Source organism: Myzus persicae, unplaced genomic scaffold, assembly GCF_001856785.1.
Source record: "Myzus persicae strain clone G006 unplaced genomic scaffold, MPER_G0061.0, whole genome shotgun sequence".
NCBI lineage: Eukaryota > Metazoa > Arthropoda > Insecta > Hemiptera > Aphididae > Myzus > Myzus persicae.
In genome coordinates, this window is record NW_019101014.1 from 1 (window position 1) to 20,937 (window position 20,937).

The window sequence follows — 20,937 nt, forward strand, 5'->3', positions numbered from 1 at the left end:
TTAATGATATTGTGTTAATGTGCTATCTTATAATTTTATTTGTACTTAGAAAAACAAAATATCTATTTATTTATCTACCAGCACTTTTATGTGTTAACGTACTTGCTCATTAATTATTTTCTACAATTATGTTATTAGTATGCACACAATGCATTCCTATAAGACAAATAAAATCAATTGTATGTGGCTACTATATAGAATACACCTTGCACTTTATAATATATAAATTTAAAACTTAAATAAATAACAATATTTATACTTCACTTCAAAGCTTTTCAATCATAAACACGTTCGTGAATACATTTAAAACAATAGTTTATTCAGTTAAAAACCAAAAGAGTTCAAACAGACCGTAAATCCTTAACCACTAATAACTATTTTAAATTTTTGTATTTTTTTCTGAAATTAAATTTTTAATAAAAGTCATTATGAGTGTGAGATCGGTATTGAATAATTTTAACAATTGTTTGTTGATTTGCGGTGTTGGTAGTATAAACTATAGGCAGAGCAAATGTAAGAAGAAGTTCGTGTTATATTATGTCTTGAGAAGTATTTTAATTTGTGCTGATTTGTACGTCTTTTACTTGGTCAACTTATGGGTAATAACAGTATTTAATTTAACTTTAATAGTTTCTTATGGTTGTACACAATTGATACATTGTAATAACATAATATTTTAATACATTTTTGTTTTCTTGACTTCGAATAAACTCCATTATATCTATAGATATATATAACTACTAGATTGCCGACTTCCCGCACCGTCAATGTATTGCATTGAAGTTGGGCGCCATATTCTGTGTGGGGTTTTTTTACATCTGTTATCACATATTATTATGATACCTTATAATATAAAAATATATAATAATTAGTTTTCATCATGTGAATTTTAAAATTATTTTTATACATTTCTGATGTATTGCAATTTATAATAATTAACAAATAGTCAAAAAGTATAATATTTATCAAATAAAACAAAAAGTAAATCACAAAACAACTATTTACTGAATTGGTATTATAAATGAATATAATACAATTTACAAAATATGATTAAAGATCCATAAAAAAACAAAATGCTTAGAACTTGTAAGTTGAAAATATTGTAAATACTGCAAATAAACTGTAAAATTATTGTAATAAAAGTAAAACAATACAACTAAAATAATTAAACTTTTTACATTTTATAAAACTTATTGATTAGTAAATATTATTTGTTTTGTCAATTTATGACGTTTGCTAACTGTATTTGGAATATCACAAGAGTATATTTTACGAAATGACTTTAGTCTGATATTTAAATATCTTTTTGTTAAAAAAGAAATCAAATAAATTATATGGGGCCTTTTTAAAATGTTAACATTTTCACAATTTAAATCACTAAATAAATATGGATTTGCTGTACATTTTTTGATGTTATAAAGTATAACTTTTTACCCAAATTCTTTATATGCAGATTTTTAAAATTGGCAGTAAATATAAGTATCTTTTCTGCTTCAAATATAACTTTAAATGAGCTTTCTAACGGACCATAAAAACCATCTTTATTTTTAAAATGTATATATTTAGAACTAGAAAAAGTTCGACTCTAATAATGTTTGGTGACTTTTTGTTATCAGAGATTGTATACAATACAAACAGACATTCAAACTTATGAAAAAAAATGTCATTATTACCGCGCTTGGCTTGGTTTTTACACCGAAACACAGAACAAGACATTATCATGGTTATAACTTATAGACTTTAAGTTATGGTTTATCTTTATTACCTACGTGATCGAAGACGCAGAAGTACAAATTGACATTTGATATCACTTATATCATGTTATTTATACTTATTATTACTATTAAAAAAGTATATCGGTAATCTTACTTTTCACTATAAGTGTTTTCGCTGTTAAAATATGTCGAGATTTTGACCATCACTATTTGTTTCTCGGGGTTTTTACTTATAGACTCTATGAAGAGTTAGAATTGATATTGACCAACATTACAACATTGGTCTATATCACTATAGGCGCTATCTCACTTCTTAACAACCAAAAAACCTATTTTTTCGACATTTTGCAAGTTTTTTGAAAATCTCTGAATTATTTTATAAAAACCATTTTTCCGGCAATATGAAATTAAACCAAATTTTTAAAGAGTTTCTTCCAGTTTTTTCGGAAAACCATTTTTTTACTATAATCTTATATACCTACGCATTTTATACGACCAGCATCGCCTAAAATATTAGTATAGTAAGTAATTTATTTTTAATATTAATTAAATATACCTGCATTATTGTCGGCCGCTAATGAATATAAGTATTTTAAACAGAATAATAGATTATTTCCGTATCAATATCTCTATACTATTCTATGCCTACTATAAAATACACCTAGCACTGTATAATTTATAAATTAAAAATGTAACTAAATAACAGTATTATTTATTTTTCACTTCAACTTTTTTCTATAATTTTCTATTAATTTTAAAATTATGTAAATGCATTGTTCAAAAGAGTTCAATCACACCGTTAATGATGCTTAACCACCAACTTCACGAACGTATTTTTGTTTGTTTTTTTTCTGAAATAAAATTGTGAATACAAATTATTACAAGTGTGAGAACGGTATTGAATAATTTTAACAAGTGTTGTTTGATCTATGTTGTTGGTAGTATAAAACTATAGCCAGAGAAATTTTAAGAAGTCAGTGGTTTTTTATGTTTTGCGATGCATGTTCATTTTTGTTCGTTTCTATAGCATCTACTTTGGCAACACATGGGCAATAATGTTATTTAATTGTATTTTAATCGTTTTCACGGTAATACATAAATATGATACATTAGAAAAGCATACATAATAGTTTTAAAATAAGAATCTGATTTAAATTGGTCAACCGACGTCTTCCAGTTTCATCAAAACACCAAGGCAATAATAGTTTTACACATGCATATATAATATTTATTATTATTATTTTTTATTTATTATAGATGCAAGGAATATATTGTACTTAGGAATACTCTTGATAAATTCTTAAATTAGATAAACTGGGACCAGGAGTACCAAACATTCTCTCTGAAGCATTCCATCCAGACAATACATAATTTATACATTGGCCTTTATAATCAGGACTGATCTAATCAATTATTTGTAAATAGTATACTAATATTAAGGTATTTTTAGATATAACGTAAACCTTTTTACAATTGTTGCGGCCAATGGCCACCTAGGAGCCGAGACTTTAAATAATAATAAAACTAAATAAATAATTACCTAAAGTTTATTTCTTACAATTTTGTTCTGTGTGGCTCATTCTGATCTTGATGAGCAAACAAATAAAATCGTTTAATAATTTACTATATAAATATATATAATATATGTACTTATTGTACTTATATAATATTATGATGTGATAATTTGTTGTGAAATGTATTTATACAATTTGAATTTACAGGTTTTAAATGGCGACCCGGAAATGTCTGAACTAACGTCTATAATACTTATCAGTTGTTTAGAATTATATTTTATCGGAAATATCATATGTCATTTTTGGAGGGTATTTTTGGATAATCAGCTATCTATGGTATTGAATAAACTTGAAGCAATTCACGAAAAATTGATACGACTGAAAGTGGTCAGCCCGATGAAAATAAAAATAAGCGGTTATGTCATTGGTGGTATTATTATATATGTTAAAGCAAATATTTTAGCTCCACTCTTATGGATGATGAATCAAAAATTAGAAATAAAAGAAATGGTAATCAATAATCATTAGTGTCCAAAAATATGTCATAGCTTTAAAGTTAATGTCCTATAATGTATATGCTGATTTAAAGTAATTTTTTTTTGTTGATCCTTTCCTTTCCCGATGATTAATACTAAATTAAATCTAGTTGATACTTTGGACTCTCCAAGTATAAAAACTTAAAAGTTATGGTTATCATTGACATTTAAAAATATGTCATAAGTTTAAAGCTCATGTTGTATTGTGGAGCATAATTTAATTGCTGATCCTTTTCCACCCATCTTCCACTATTTTACTAAACGTATCGTAAAACTATCAATCTAAAGCAACAAGAGACTTAAATGTTTATTATATTCTATAGTTTACAGTTAATATTATCCATTAATTTTACTAATTCGTTACTTTATTAATTAATAGTACGTAATGACCACTTGTATTATTCCAATGAGGGTTAGTATATTTTAAACGAGTCTGTTGCTTCTTGGAAATACTATAATAATACTTAATAATACAAAATCATGTATGTGACTAATAATTCGTTGGTGCATAGTAATCATGAATACAGCATAGGAGATATTCGACCACCCATATTGCGACACCCAGGATGCGAACTCAAGAAAGTCGTATCGGGGCGTGGGCCGTTAGTATTTCTCGGAACGATAGCTGGCGGACACAGCATCCGTGGGAATGATACTCGTACCAAGAGGGCTAGGAAAAGTAGAGGGTATGCATGCCAGTGATGGCAAATCTATGGCAGGCGAAAAGATTTTGGGGGCACTCGAAAATTTTTATTATCATATGGGACCTTTTTTTTTTTATTAGTTAGAAATCGATGATGTCCCGGGAACTGCTTTCGCATTGCTTCCGCCAATATTAAAGGACCTATATAATAACCTAAACTAACTTTTTTATACTTATACATTAATTATAAAATCAAATTATAGTATAACAAAATATAATATTTTTAATATTTTTTTCATGGCATGCCCTAAAAAAAACTTGATTACTAATTTCAAAAGATTTGCCATCCCTGGGGTAGGCCTATATATAGGAGAGCCCCGAGCCGCCCTTATTCAGATGTGATCTGACTAGACGAGCCAGAGCACCTTCACTCCAGTCAGTCTTTTATTGTATTATTTTGGACTTAGAATAATTTCAAACAGTGAATTATTTGGACTTAGAAAATATTCGATTCAAACAGATTAGTTAATTCACAGTTTAAATTACATTTGTTTGTATTGAATATTAATGAGCTATACCACATCATACATCAGCGTTGCAAATTAAATCAGATACACCTCATCCTATTCCGCTCAACGACCACTACTGAATACATCTTATAATTTTAGGCCACTTTAATGGTTTTACTGGTTTGCGAACGCATTGTGCTGCTTGAATACATGCTACTAATATCATACATAAAGTGGATGGTCTACGTGATAAATGAACAAATTCCGGAAAGAAGATCATGCTTGAGTACATTCAGAGACATGTATTTGGAAGTTCTAGAATGCTTACACCAAGACAATACATCAATATATGGTTTGCCAGTTATTGTTGTTTTTATTGCAGGAAGTGTCGCTGATATCATTGGAAAATTATACAATTCCATATTATTTCCTAGAGACTATATCACTAATCCATATTTAGTAATTGATATCATAGGCTTGTTAACGAAAACAGTCAATCTTCTAGTATTATACATGATCGGTGACGCTACGGAAAAAGAAGTTTTTTAAATATAAAAACTATTATATATTATTTGAATTTATTGTAAAGGTAAATAACTTTTTATAAATGTTATTATTGTTTATCTTTTCACTTTTGTCAATTCTTAGTTATTTCGCAGCGAATAAAACCAGTAAATAATACATTTCTCTATAGATATTAGATACCAATAATAATAAATATTTATTAATTATAATAACACAATACTCACCACAATGATAGGTACCTATTTATATAAGATGCATCTTGTGTTAATATTATCAGTAAAAGGAAGTCATGATTTAAAGATTTCATGTTGTGTTTGGTTAACAGGTGTTTAACTTATTTCAAATTTAATTTTTATAATTTCAGATAAATCGGATAAGTGATATGTTACACCGACGATCCGTAATTGAAAGAAACCCTAGAATTAAACGTCAGGTATAATTAATGTACCTACTTCTAAATTCACTGCATTTAAAATTATAATTATGGAAATGGAATATTTATGTTAATCTTTTAAAATTAGATCAAGATTTTTTTATTACGAAGATTGCATGAACACTATAATTTTGAACTGTATGGAATATGTCATATTAATCTACGACAACTACATAGCTTATCAAGCAAAGCAATTGGATACCTAGTAATTCAAGTCTTGTTCAGATTGAATAAATAATAAACTTGGATACCTAATTGATCGGTTTATAGGCTGATATATCTATATGTAAAGACACTGTGTAAAAATTATAACTGATACTTTTATGTCTACATCCTATTGTATAATTTTACCTATTTTGTAACTGTAAGTAACCATTAGACTACTCACTCAATATTTGCTTTTGTTTATTTATTGCTGTCAAAATATTCAAATTTGGAACATGAAAATAAAAATGTAGCACATGTCATTAAAAAAAGTTAATAGTATGTAATATGTAATATTATTGATTATAAATACTAAATAAATAATGAATAATTACTAGTAATATTAATAAACATTTAATATATTATGTTAATTTTGGTCAAACACTCAAAATCAGAAGTTCGTTTTATAAAAGTTTGGGTCAGTATTATAAGAACTCTAATTTAAGTATTCGATTTAGAATAATTAAGTATAAAAGATTTTTAATTTTCTAACTAATTTCAGATAAGTATGGTATATTATGATGCACTAATAGCAGTCTTATTGTAAAGAATACTTTTCTTTTGTATTCGGAATACCAACCTATTTATTCGAATAAATGAGTACCTATTAAAGTATTCCAAATAGCGAATGCACTTAAAAAATATATTCTGAATATATATAATTTGAATATTTGGAAAAGTATTCGAATTATATTAATAAATGTTTTTCCTCCGATATTATTTGTCACATTTGGAGTGGTTGGAGATTAACGTGGGTCAATCATATTTCATTCAAAGAAAAAAACTATTGTTTATGATTATGACACATCATGTGAACGATTTTTAACAGAAAAATTTGTCTGTAGTCACAAATATAAACTATTTTTAAAAATTTCTTAGAAATTTCTAAAATGTTTTTTTAAACGAATAAATAATACAAAAAATATTATTTAGAATAAGTATTAGAATAATTTTTTCAAAAAGTATTTAATATAGTATTCGAATAATAAAAATGTATTTGAATACATGTATTCAAATACTTTACAAGACTTTATGTAGGTAAGTACGAAAAATATATCATTACATACCTATTTTTAATAATTTATTTATTGTATAGTGTGATGTTACTGTATTATTGGTCCCCCATCTCTTATATATAATATATTATATGTATCAAATATATCAAATAAATCATAAGCATAATTATGTATTTACTATATAAGTATAGTACAAATAATTGTTCACTATTCAAAAATGAATAACTGCAGATACTTGAAATTTACACTGTATGTTTATTATATCAATTTAATACTCCATAAAATATTCAAAATATTTTGACTCGTTTAGAGTTATTTTCAGACATTTTCAATTTTCAAGTTTTTAATGTTTTTTATAAATGACAATAAAATTGTATTTGTTTTAAATTGTATTCGAGCATGATTGAATTACAAGCCGTTTCGAGGATCCCAGATGACAGAGCCATATTCTAAGATAGGCCTAACAAGCTAGCAATAAAGAGTTTTCAAAGGGGAGACTAATTTGAATTCGACAGCTACCCGCTTGACAAAACCGAGGGTTTTGAGAGCTTTGCAGCAGACAGATATACCCTTTTCTTGTAATATCATCGATGCTGCCGGAACTTCTTGCGAATTCCAAGAGGTGTGACTGTAATACCTTCTGTCTCCCATATTATGGTGGACTGTACACTTACGTAATGTATGTTTATTCGTGGGTACCTATGTGAAAATTTTAGAGTATATTATTATATTTTATACAAACAATATGACTTATGAAATATATTTTTTTTTTTGGCAAAAATGAATTTAACTTACAATAGTAGGTACTTATGCTTAGGCACCTAATAGTAAAATAAATTATGTAAAAAAAAGGTGGTACAATTCTTACTAAGCCAAATCTCACACCGGTCTACCCAAATAAACATTTTTTCAGCATTTTTTTTTAAACAAATAGCCACACAAACTCGATGTCTGTGCTAGCGAACAACACAACTTTAAAAACACATCTATTGTTAAACAAATGTATATCTTCATTTATAGTTTAGTTCTATTTGAATTATAGGTCATTATAGTGTTCATGAACATTCTGTTTACATAATGTACCTATACATTTATACAATATGAAAAATTATTTTCGTTTCTACCAATATACTATGTATATTTTATACGTTACTAGCTGATCAGTGCACCTTGTGCCCGTTAAAAATGCCAATTCTATGATATGAAACTAGCTTGTTAAATTACGATCATTATATTATCAGACGACTACGAATTGGTCTCCGGGTTGTCTACTAGTAACATACGAATTGGTTCTCTCAAGCTTTCATGATGATATAACCTAGTTAAATTAACTTTTCAAATCATTATGATATATTTATTTATAAGTTGGACACATATGCTGTCGATGACTTTTGTTTAGGAATTATCAAACTCTTCAACTTTTCTCTAGAACTCGCAATCATATATCTCTCATCGTACTTACTTGAAACTTTTAAATTATATCATTGTATTTTAAACATACAATGACTAATGAAATATATTTTTTTTTGGCAAAAATGAATTTAACCTACTATAATACCAATGCTTAGGCGCCTATTAGTAAAATAAATTATGTGAAAAAAGGTGGTTCAATTCTTACAAAGTCCATACCTCCCACCCGCCCATCCAAATAAACATATTTTCCATTTTTAAACAAATAACCACACAAAAGTGCATGCTTCGCTAGTGAACTACACAACTTTATAACAACACATATATTGTCAAACAAATGTATATCTTAATTTATTACTTATTTCTATTTGAATAATAGTCACTGTTCTGTGTTCACATTGTTCACAAGCATTCTATTTGCAAAGTGCATACATGTAAACAATATGAACAATTATTTCCGTTTCTACTAATGTGTTATACATGTTCGATACATTATGATTATATGATATGTCACAACTAAAAGATTGATCAACGTAGAGTCTATGGTGTGATAGCTTGAGACTTGAGATGCTCAAGACACATTCGTACCCTCCCCCCCCATATACGAGGGTGCCCGAGTATTGAGTAATGATTTTCTAAAATTCTAATTTGAAAAAACTATCAACATAAAGGTCGAATAATGAAATTTTTCTTGTTATTTTATTAATGATTACAGTTTTAAAAATTGGTAGAACCAGTATTTTTTGTGCAGTTGTGGTAAAAATGGTATAATCATACTTCAAATCATCGCATTTACGTTCCTTAAGAAACTATATCTTAAAACCAAAATATGTACGTTTGTCACTTATATATAGATACAAAACAAAAAATTCTCTACCAACTGATTTTTAAGAAAATCTCAGAGATTATATTTTTTATGGATATCAAAAAAGTTTTAAGATTAGTTTTGACTATGCCTAACCATAAACATGATTAAAGCGAATTTCCATTATTGACTGCATAGTCATTGCGTGATAAATTTTTATTTTGGGATTAAGGGCTTAATGGCAGTGGTTTTCAGATATATTTAGCTATACGGAATGAATAATTTGTACTCTGTTATATAATTAAAGAAGTGATAATATGCATTGCCAGTGGCGGCCAAGACACTTGCGTATCATAAAATTGTGATCATACCTATTTAGTCAACGTTTAATCTAAAATGTACCTAGAAGGCTAGAACTAAATCCATTTCGTGACTTAATTGTGCCTGTCTATTATTCCACAAATCAAGGTATATACCGACGACCGGCACGGTTTGCTGGTGAAACCGAGATATAGGTATCTAGTATAATCGGTCTTACAGAACTTGTTAAAACTAAAAAGTAAATAATATGTTAATACCTAAATAAAGGTGGAAACATTTGATATTTTAGATTTACGAATGCAATGTTTCAGTTAAGATAAAGCTTAATATCTAAATTTACGTTAAATATTTGGTCATACATAATATTAAACACTGCTCGCAAACTCATCTAAAACCTGATCAACATAAAATATATTGGACTTACAGAAAATAATCTTCAATTTATTCTTAGTCGTTTTTTGGAAAATATAAATTTTGAAAAATATGTTTGCCCTGGTATTATGCTAGATAATTGGTAGTAGAGTTTACGTGCTTCAAAAAGACATGTATAATTTAAGGAAAAATGTTCTGTAAACTAGTACTTTGGTTTTGAGATAATTTTATGATTTTTCACCAAATTGACCAATGTGAAATAATCGCACAATACCTATACCTATAATAAAATTACATCATACCATGGGCCAACATTTGATCAATCTTTTATCTGTTGATAAACCATACATAAGCGATACACCCGTAACGGCCGTAACTCATATACTATAATATTATGTATACCCATGGCTTAAATATACAAGATTATTGCAATAGTACCCCCACTATATCATTTTATCACGTTAAGGAATTAAAATGGCAGCGTGAGGGGACGACGTATACTGGCTATATTATGATATTATATGCTATGATATGGACCGTACCCTTACGCTGCCATTTTATTTTTATTTGATAACAATTTGGCTATGTGCAATGTACCTTGTATATTTAAGCCATGTGTATACCTATAATTATTAAACTATCATAAAAATTTGTTTGTGTATAGCTACAATGCAACACAGGTTAGTAATGTGGTAATTGGTAATAGTGTAGTAATATGAATTACCTAAGTATAAGTATAATATAAGAAGGGCCCGAAATTGAATGCACTAAAAATGTGTAAAATATGCATGCATTTATGCACTGATTTTTATTCAAATATGCACTTAAAATAAGCACAAATATGTTAACAAAAATGAATATTCTTTAAATTTATTTAGTTTAAAAATGCACATAATTCATCAAATAATTAATATAATAATAAGGAACAAAAAATGATATATGATGTACCATGTACGTTGCATTTTGATCATTCACTCATCTTAATAAGAGTCCATGAATGAAAATCAATTAACATTTAGTATATTTTTATAACATTTCTAAGTTACCTGAAGAGTTACAGTTGACTACTAAAGACTTGAATAAATTTTTAAATAAAAATGAACGTCGTTTTTCAGCAAATATATTCTTGAATCGAGAAAAACTTCGTTGTATGCAGCCGTTGGAGATATTGGGGCATACTTTAAGTATACCAAGTCACTGCACGAATGGTCGTCCGGTATATTGGTCATTGAAGTATTTTCTCCAGCTATAATTTTGGATATATTTGATAACTGCCGAAATCCGTCATTTTTTTCAATGACATTTTAAAATTTATTGTATATTTCAACCAGGGACTGGAACCTTGATGATTTTTACGGTTCTAATTCCGGTTCGGTTCCTAGAAATCTACAATATCGGTTTCGGTAAGGTTAGGTTAGGTTAACGGCCACTTCGCCGTTAAACAAAATTTTGGGCATTTTATACTTATTATTATATATTATACACATTTTCTAATATTCAATAATAATTAACATTTTTTATTTTTTGTCAATAATATTTAATAATACCTAATAATTTTTTATTGAACTATACATAGTTTATTATGCTCCGATTTCTGAAGGTTTAGATGTGCTGTAGAGTTTGTGTTTATCATAGCTTATAATCGCGTTTAGCGATAAACGAAAATAGGTAGAATTAAGATAGTAATAAAATAACAGCCAACAGATATTTCTTCAGTGGCGTGTCCATCACAAAATAATTGGGTAGGCCCATTTAGTTGTGTAGTTTGTTTACTCTATACCGAAAAGATTTTGCCTATACAAAAATAGCATCAAGGGTAGTACATTTTTAGGTTTTAAATTTTCAAAAATGATACTAGCTGTACTTAGGTTTATTTTTTTAATTTAATAATAGGCACTTAAAAAGTAAATCATTTTTAACAATATTGATTAAATATGTAGTAGGTGAATGGTACCTATAAGTATAACATAATAGGAAATTTAACAGTCTTTATTCTTTATAGACATTTTAGAGAAAAAAAACTTATTGTTATCAATGTTATATGTAAATACTTATAATAATTAAAATATATCAATACAATTAATTACTATTATAAAATATTTACAAGTGTATGCTTTGTTATGAGTTAATTTTTTTTAACGGCGAAGTGGCCTCACGTCGAAACGGCGACGGCGAAGTGGCGACGGCGATTTGTACTAGATCCTAAAACGATATCCCCATAGTTATAGCCTATAGGTATAGCAAATTAAATATAGTAAAATAATATATACTTTATTATTATTATAGGACTTTAAATTATATTTGTCGATGTATTTGCAGAAACCAGTAGAAAATAAATCTATAATATTTTGTCATAAGGGATTGTAGAGTGTATAGCGTATACTATTTTACTGGTTACTATAGTACCTATATATAGAAATATTGAAACGGGAATAAAATTATGTTTAAAAAATTACTAATCGTCCATAGCGACTAACAAAAAAACACGTATACGCAGTCGATTTAAAAAATAAATTAGCAATTTTATTACACATAAATGGACCATATGGACGACGCTGCTGCAGGTCGTCGAAAATGTGGACAATATTATAAGTCGCAATTTCCAAACACGCACTTGCACGATTTTAAGCCTTCGCTTACAGACTTGTGACATGCATTGAGTTTTCACTTTTATGTTAAAAACACCTTTAATAATTACACAGGCGTTAAATAATAAATACGGTGTTAAAAAATAAATATTGAATAATATAATTCATATGTATGTCTAAAGGGGAGGGGAAGCAAGTCGCTTATAAAAGTCAGCAAGAAATATTACTTTACTTTATTTATCGTTCAACGTTCACATTATTTCCATTACATTCTTATTCTTATAGTAATCAAAATGATTTTTTTCAAACTTACGATTACAATTCTAGTTATTGCAATTTCGGTTATGCCAGCAATAGCTGATGTTGTAGATGCGAGAAGTATGAATTATTTGTTGTTACTCAATGATTGTATTTTTATTATTTTTATTGTATTTATGTACAATATCATCAAATTGTTTAGAACGTATTTATTAAGTGATACCAATTATAACTATAACTTTTTAGATCAATGAAATGTATCATTTATTAGATTTTCAATAACTCTATATATAATTATGATCTAGGTAGTAACAATTTTATATATGAATTTTTGAAAAATCAGATATTTATTTGATTTTATAGGAAATATCAAATGTTGTGTACATCACATTTGTATAATCTAGTTTCAGTATACTCAGCATAAAATGTAAAACAAAAATAAAAGATTAAGATAATGGCCAAAAGTATAAATTAATTTTAATGTGCCATTACAATTATTGCATTTAATACAATTTATTTTAAGTATTACAGAAATTTGATTTTGATTAAGTCATGCAACAATGCATTAATATTCTCAACGTTAACTTTATTCAAATTTTAACATGGGCGTAGAAGATAATTTATTTAGATGTTGAAAAAATAAATAGAATAACATTTACAAAATATACGAGGAGATGGTTGAATTTTATTGTAGATTATTATATCGTAATTCGTTATACATATACAATGGATTTACTAATGCAAATGACTTGTTTTTTTTAGATTATTGTAAAAGTACGTGGGCTTTATAGTTGATTATAAATACAAATTTGATTATTATATTCCGCATAGTTGAAAAATAATTAATATATATTATATTGTGAATTCGTAAATTATTGTTTGTCACCGGACTGTTTAAATACAAACAATTATTAAAACATATAAATTGATTTTTAATAAGTCAATTGTAATTTTTTTGTTGTCCTTCAAATAAGATTTAGTTACCCACGTTTATGTTACTTAACACATGAAATGTTTATATACAACTATAAAGATAATTTTAAAATGTTATAGCTATTCTAATTACTTATTGTGGATTTCAAAGTGAGTTAGTGCCAATATAAGTAATTTTATTTATATTACATTTTTTTTTTTTTCTAGGAATATTAGACATAATAATTATCATTGTCCATTGGTTTTAAGATCTTAAAGATAAATAATTATTTTTTCAAGTTATTTAATTTTATAAAATATTTGGAATTCAATTTACTCTTAGAAATATATTTATTTTTTTAAATTTTTTTTTAGAGGTTTAAACTTAGTCCAAAACCTTTTTGATTTTGTAAAGTGTATACTGTTTTTCATAAAATTATCATATGACTTTCGTAATTAATGAAATTATTTAATTAGTATTTTGAATTTGTGTTTCTATCACGAAAGATCATTACCTACACGAAATAATCTTTTTATGTTTCTAAGTAGATAATATATATATATTTTAATTTTTAATATCCTATTATACCTATAATTAATTTTTTAGACGACTATATTTCCAGATACACATTTCCCAAACTCTACTTAAAACTGTAATTTTAGATTTCAAGTGGATCAATCAATGTATTGGTTTTTTCAGTGATGGTTGGTTTTTTTGAGTGTGTCTGTCATCACGTATTATGATATTCATTTAAACTTCAATTTTTTGGTTTGAAAGTGAATCCATTTAATACTTTGGAAAATAAAAAATAAAATAATAAAAAGTAAAATTTTCATGCAAAATCAGTTTTCGAAAAATTTGTTTTCTGATTTTTATTTTCTTCTGATACGTTTGAAAGCTATTATACATATTACAAACTTATTTTAAAATGAAACCTTAGATACATGAAGTTTTTGAAGAATTTTTACATGGGTCTTATAAAATGTTAAGGTTTTTTTTTTTTGTTATTATTGTCGATAAAAAATTGTAGGCTTAATCATATAGTTGAAAATGCAGTACATGGCTGCTTATAAAATGCTGTTAGTGGAAATAAAAAATTAAATTGAGCGTTAGTCCTCAAAAATTTTTTATAAGAGAGTCAATTTGGAATTTTGACAAAATGGATCAAGATCATGAACATTTGGTAATTATTTGGCTCTCCGCAATTGGTACGATACATTAATATCATTAATTATGAATGCTAAAGTTTGGTCACTTAGCGGTTTTTTGGAGGCACAGAACTTACAGCGATCCTATTGTTACAAGGCTGAGTTGAGCTGACTTGGGTGAGAAATTATGTCTAGACAGTTCTGGTGCAGTGTAACAATTGGATCGCTACTAAATGCCTCGCTTCCGTAAAAACCACCCAGTGAGCAATCTATAGGATTAACTATTTATTATCAATGGTAGTACGATAGAAGGAATTTTCCCCTTAAAACAAATGACGTTACTAAAGATTACAAGAACGTAAATTAGTTTGGAATTTTATTTTATTTTATAACGTAAAGCCTGATTCCTAACCTAACATGGTACCTAGGTACATTGAATAACGTGTGTATAGTTTAGGTACTAAACTTATAAATATAATATTAAAATTTCAGATAATGAGACGGATTACATAACGTCAAATGGAAATTGTATGTAATTGAAGTTAAATAATTAACATAATTTAAAATATCATACATAGTGGCTGAATACATTTATCTAGTTAATACCACCAAATTAAATAACATAACCTATACAATATATTCTAATAAAAGATAAATCATAAATGTTCAAAGACTTTTAAGATTAATAATTTAACTATTATATTATAAGTCGAAAATCTGTGCTCGGTGCAAATCGTTTTATAAATATAAGACAAATTAAACTTTTTATTATTGTATTTAATTAACATTTACTGTTTAGGGTTAAACTGTAAGTATTTTCATGGGTTTTTTTTTTATCAATCTAGTTTTACTAATTAATTTAGCAGATTACTGTATTATGATTTGTCAATAGGTTTGGTTGATTATCATACAATAATAAAGTATATTTAATCGATTAAAAATTTCAATTAGAAAATATACGTGCAGTAGACAGCTGTTAGTCTCTAATTTGTGATCGAAACTACAGTGCTTTTTTGTTGCTAGACGGTTTTTAATTTGACCATATTTATCATTGGTAATAAACTAATATGTGTTACTATTTTATTAAATGTTGATACCTTCTCTCATTTTTTTATATTTTGGACAATATTGATATCAGACAATTAAATGTTTTTTTAATATGTTCCCATTGACATTTTTGTTGATTAAAACTTTTTAAAAATTTACAAGGATCATTACTTTTATTCATTTAAATGATTACCTAAGTTTAATTTACTAACTTTTTCATGTTTACAAAAATTGTTCTTTTATTCATAGTTGATAATCAAATAAAGTAGATACAGAAGTCACAGAATATGATGATTTTGATATTATTATTTTTTTTTTTTAATACAGATATAAAGTATTAACATATTGTCGTGTGTGCTCATTCTAAATAGTAATTTTAAATTTTAGTTTGAAGATTGGTGGCTTTGATGAATTGAATGATGTTGTATATGGATTGGAGGCTAGTAAAACGAGCAGATTGTGACTAATTCTGATGTTGTGGTATATTCGACATTCAGTGAAAATTTGGTTGATGGTGACTTGGACACCACATGCTGTCCATATTGGGGGTTCTTTTTTGGCCAATGAGAAACTGTGGGAAATTTGAGTGTTCCCGTATCTGAGTTTCTATATTTTTTGTTAGTATTGTGGTAAATAATAATACTAATAATACATATCTCCATCAAATTAACTCTGAATTTCATTAAAAGTTACAAGCAATAAAATCTTAAAATGTAGATACACCTAATTACAAAATAGTAACAAAATCTTGAGAAAAATGTATTCAGAACTAAGTGTTATAGATTGGTAAAGATAATATTTTTTGATATACCTCAGTAAAATCATAATCAAATAAACATGAAGTAGTAAATTGTAAAATGTTATTGGTTATTAATATGCTGTCAACTAAATATTAATTTAAACTTCTTACAGATCCCCGTGAGATGGCAGATAACGTAGGAGGTTCGTAATTTTTGTATTTTTTTTTTTTTTGTTAGCTATTACGAATTTGTGTCGTAGGTATGGTATTACGCAATTTCTTTATGCGATTCATTTCTCATACTATATTTTATTAATTATTAATATTTTTAAAATTGTCATCCAAATTATACAAAGGCAGGGCACATTATAAAAGCAAAGAATAAAAAGCGTTGAACTTAGTTAGTTTAGTTTGAATTATTTAATATTTAATTGTAAATCATATATTCTTATTTTGAATTTATTTCAAGAATCATTTTTTTTCTAACCACATAATACAAATAACCTATAGACTAAAATGTCTAACAATGCACTTTGTATATTTAACTATTATGTTAATGCTAGGCATGCATTTTTTTAAGAAGTTGTATTGTAATTATTAATCAATTTTAAAATAAAAGTTTTCAATGTTTATTCATTATTATTATATTTTTTCTAGCTTATCTTGGTAAGCACATTTTTACTTAATTTTTTAAAGCAAATTTTTCTTAAGGAGGTTGAGGAGTGGACCAGACCGCAAATAATCGTCTTGAAAAAACTCAACACACATATATATATATATATAGGTATACACCAGTCACTGCCGCAGTGAAGTATTTTGGACCCAACGGCTACGAAAACATTAGTCAATGCACTCAATCAGTCTTTCACACTTTTCTCTTCTTACTCTCTCCTCGAGCCAGACGTTACGGGCTGTTCGACTATTATTGTATTTGTATTATTTTTATTGTTCATGTACGATGTAGAGGGGGGGGGGGTACGGCTTGGGTCTATAATTCAGGTAGGTATACATATAACATATAATTTTAAATTTAAATTTAAATTTTTAAATTTTAAAGGGAAAATCGATATGTTACATTTTTAAAGAGCGTCGATAGCATTTTTTGGTAAATCTTTGGTTCCTATAAATTTTTGTTGCCAAATTTTAATTTCACTCACAACTGCTAACACACTGCAATCCAAATCACCTTGATACATCTCAACTAGCTGCTAAACGGTATTTTTAATAAAGTTACTTGCAAGTATACCCATAGTAATATTGTTCAGAAAAAGAATGAATTTGAGTGGACTGTATGTACCCTTCTGCTCCGTATGGTTAGGAGGTTACCAACGGAGTGTATTTGTTTGTTCAACTGTCTAGACAGTGCAAGTCTGCCCTGGGCGGTTCTTAGTTCGTCAAGGTTAGATAGATAACTGAACGATTTTTGATAGGCATGCCCTCCCCCCTGCATCACTGTGATTGGTTATTGCCGGACTTTCAGATGCTGCCCTCGACCGGCCGTTAGTCCGAGCATGGATCTGTCGTTGCGAGTCCATGTTTAGTCACGGCTGGAGTGATCCGGTGGCGATGCTGCCGATACCTGGCAGGATGGGTTTCTTCCGGGTTTCTAACCTAACCGGCCGGGTAGCGGACACTAGTTGCCAACGGTTGTTATTGGCTAGTAGCGGTGATGGTTCCGTTTAGTCACGCCTAGTTTGTACACCATCAATCTTATTATAATTCATCTCTTGGCATATAGCCTTTCCATCGAATGATTGCGTCATATTAAACTTTGTATAATATTTAGCCCATATATCTGTGCCACCCTTGCTCACTGTTGCGCCAACGGGCCTTACCTAGGGCGTACGCTGGACGCTGAGTTCTCAGGATTTATGGGAGGGGGCACAATACTATTACAATGTTGAGCAATAAAGAAACATACATATATTATTATTAACAATAGCAACATACATATATTTGGTTTCATACAATATGGGACGGTAAGGGGCGGGGATCACCGCTCCGGTGAGCTACCGAAATCTTGAGCGGAGCTGCTGACCGCGACGACGTTGACGTTGACGATGGTGGACTTCTACTCTGCGGGCTGCACAGTCGATGATGATGATCACAGCCAATATAACCTTTGCCAAATTTGTATTCAGAACACCGCGTGTAAAGTTGCGGAGCTGCGACGTAGAGCAACGATAAAATCGACACGGAACAGAAAGGTCATAAATAACTGCGTGTTAAGCTAACACACGACGAGAAACACGGAACGTTGAGCTAAAACGACCTTGCAAACGGCATATGATCGATGATCGAAACACGTGGAGCAACGGGCAGTTGCGAGCGAACGACACAAGTACAACAACCGAGCCGGTACGCGCAAGCACCGGGGTGCGTAGCAACGCCGACGGCGGCATCTCCCGCGTCATTACCCAGACCGGGTTAACAGTTACGACGGCAGGGTCACCAACATTAGGGAATGACCGGTTGCGATCATCACTGCCTGATGAACTCGTAACGCGGCTTATTATATTGTTATCAACAGAAAGGTCGAACACTCACCCTGAACTTTCGTGGTCATTACTGGTGTAATATACGCAGAATTTACACGGGTCATCAAGAATAGTTCGATTGTGTACCTTATTGCGACCGGTGTCCTTCATGATCAGTCTGGCCCGTGCTCTACATGATAATATAGAGATTCGACCGGTACAGTCGGCGAGACCTTATACGTTGGCAGCTCACATGTAGGTACGCCTCCCGAGTGCCCGCCTCGCAGCGTTTAGTTCGAGAAGATCAACCAGTCAGAGTGCCAACCGACTGCATTCCAAATCTCATGCTATTATGCAACGTATTTTGGACTACGGTCTCATAACACCTAATAACAACTGATTGCTATATCACATCAAGAAACGTTGTGATAACGCCATAAGAAAATACTTGCACAGCGAATTAATATTCAATAAATTTTCATTAGCTGGAGAGAAAACCAAGGAAGTCCATCACATTGGACATCAATATATATTCCAAATTGTATTTAATTGTGTTACGAATGACCATAATGTTAAAATTATATAAATTTTTTGCAGAATACATTTGTAAGTAAATCTTATTTTAATTGCCTCATTTTCACTTTCTCCTCTTTTGGAATGCTCAATGGGCAAATAGAAAATTACTTAGAAAATACACTATTTGTAATTATTTAAGATACTTATATATTCCAAATATCCTAAATGTTTACATGATTAAGACGTCCGAGGAACTGTAACATAAATGCAAAAATGTAATATTCAACATGGACCAAAGTAACATCGTAGTTTGGTGTTTTCTAACGCTATTATTAATTACAGACATTCTATTAGTTATAATTACCTACGGCTACCGAACATTTTTTTTTTTAACAATTTTCTTAATATGAAATCTGATCACCGTATATCGTTTACCTTTGAATATTTTGTTTTTAGAGCAAAACAAAAATACCATCTCTCTGTCAATGCATGTATTTGTGAACTTTAATATTCAAAATCTAATACTTACAAAAGGGAAATGGTTATTCAGAAAAACGTATGATCTTTTTCATCTGAGATTTCTTACCGAACACTGTTTCTATCATATGACCATTGACTCTTTGAACTCTCCTAGTTTGTTTCGAAGCTTTATAGTTGGTGTTAATCTTGGAATCTGATGGGATTATTATAACGCTAATCTCAGAAATGAATAAAACTGATTTTTAATTATCAAAATTCATAAAGTTATTGCACTAAATACTATTCACTAGAATTAGTACTACCTCGAAAACCGATGAAACAAATAACGCTTGAACAATTTCACATTTTTGCTATAAAACCGTGCTTTTCTGTATTAGTTTAGACACAGTAATCAAATGATCTTCACAATATAATCATGACACACACGTTTCATCCAGGAACAACATTTTCTTCATCAAAAAATTGTCTAAAATTTTTTTTTGGTCATTATTTAAATTTTTACACCTAATCAGAGAAACAAAATTGCAGGTTATTACATATTTTATTTTTTTATATTCTTCCTGAGTATAAAAAAATTAGTACCAAAATACAACCAAAAGCTCACGGCAATCTAAAAGCATAATCGATTGAAAATAAACTGTTATAAATTCATAGCATAATTTTCTATATAATAGACTTTCTGAAGAAAATATATTTCCATTATTTTTACTATTTCGGATTGATAGCTTATTATTTACTTCTGAACACTTTTAGCATTACATCTTGTCT

At 28.7% G+C, this 20,937-nt stretch overlaps 1 protein-coding gene across 1 annotated transcript; it reads left to right on the plus strand.

The window, feature by feature from the left end:
• The first annotated feature begins 428 nt into the window (after window positions 1-428).
• Window positions 429-6,319, plus strand: LOC111027287. The gene is made up of 6 exons (XM_022305608.1): window positions 429-502; window positions 2,671-2,764; window positions 3,437-3,739; window positions 5,077-5,457; window positions 5,807-5,875; window positions 5,964-6,319. The coding sequence occupies exons 1-6, from the start codon at window positions 429-431 to the stop codon at window positions 6,111-6,113; spliced, it is 1,071 nt and encodes a 356-aa protein (XP_022161300.1). The 3' UTR covers window positions 6,114-6,319.
• Window positions 6,320-20,937: the final 14,618 nt, after the last annotated feature.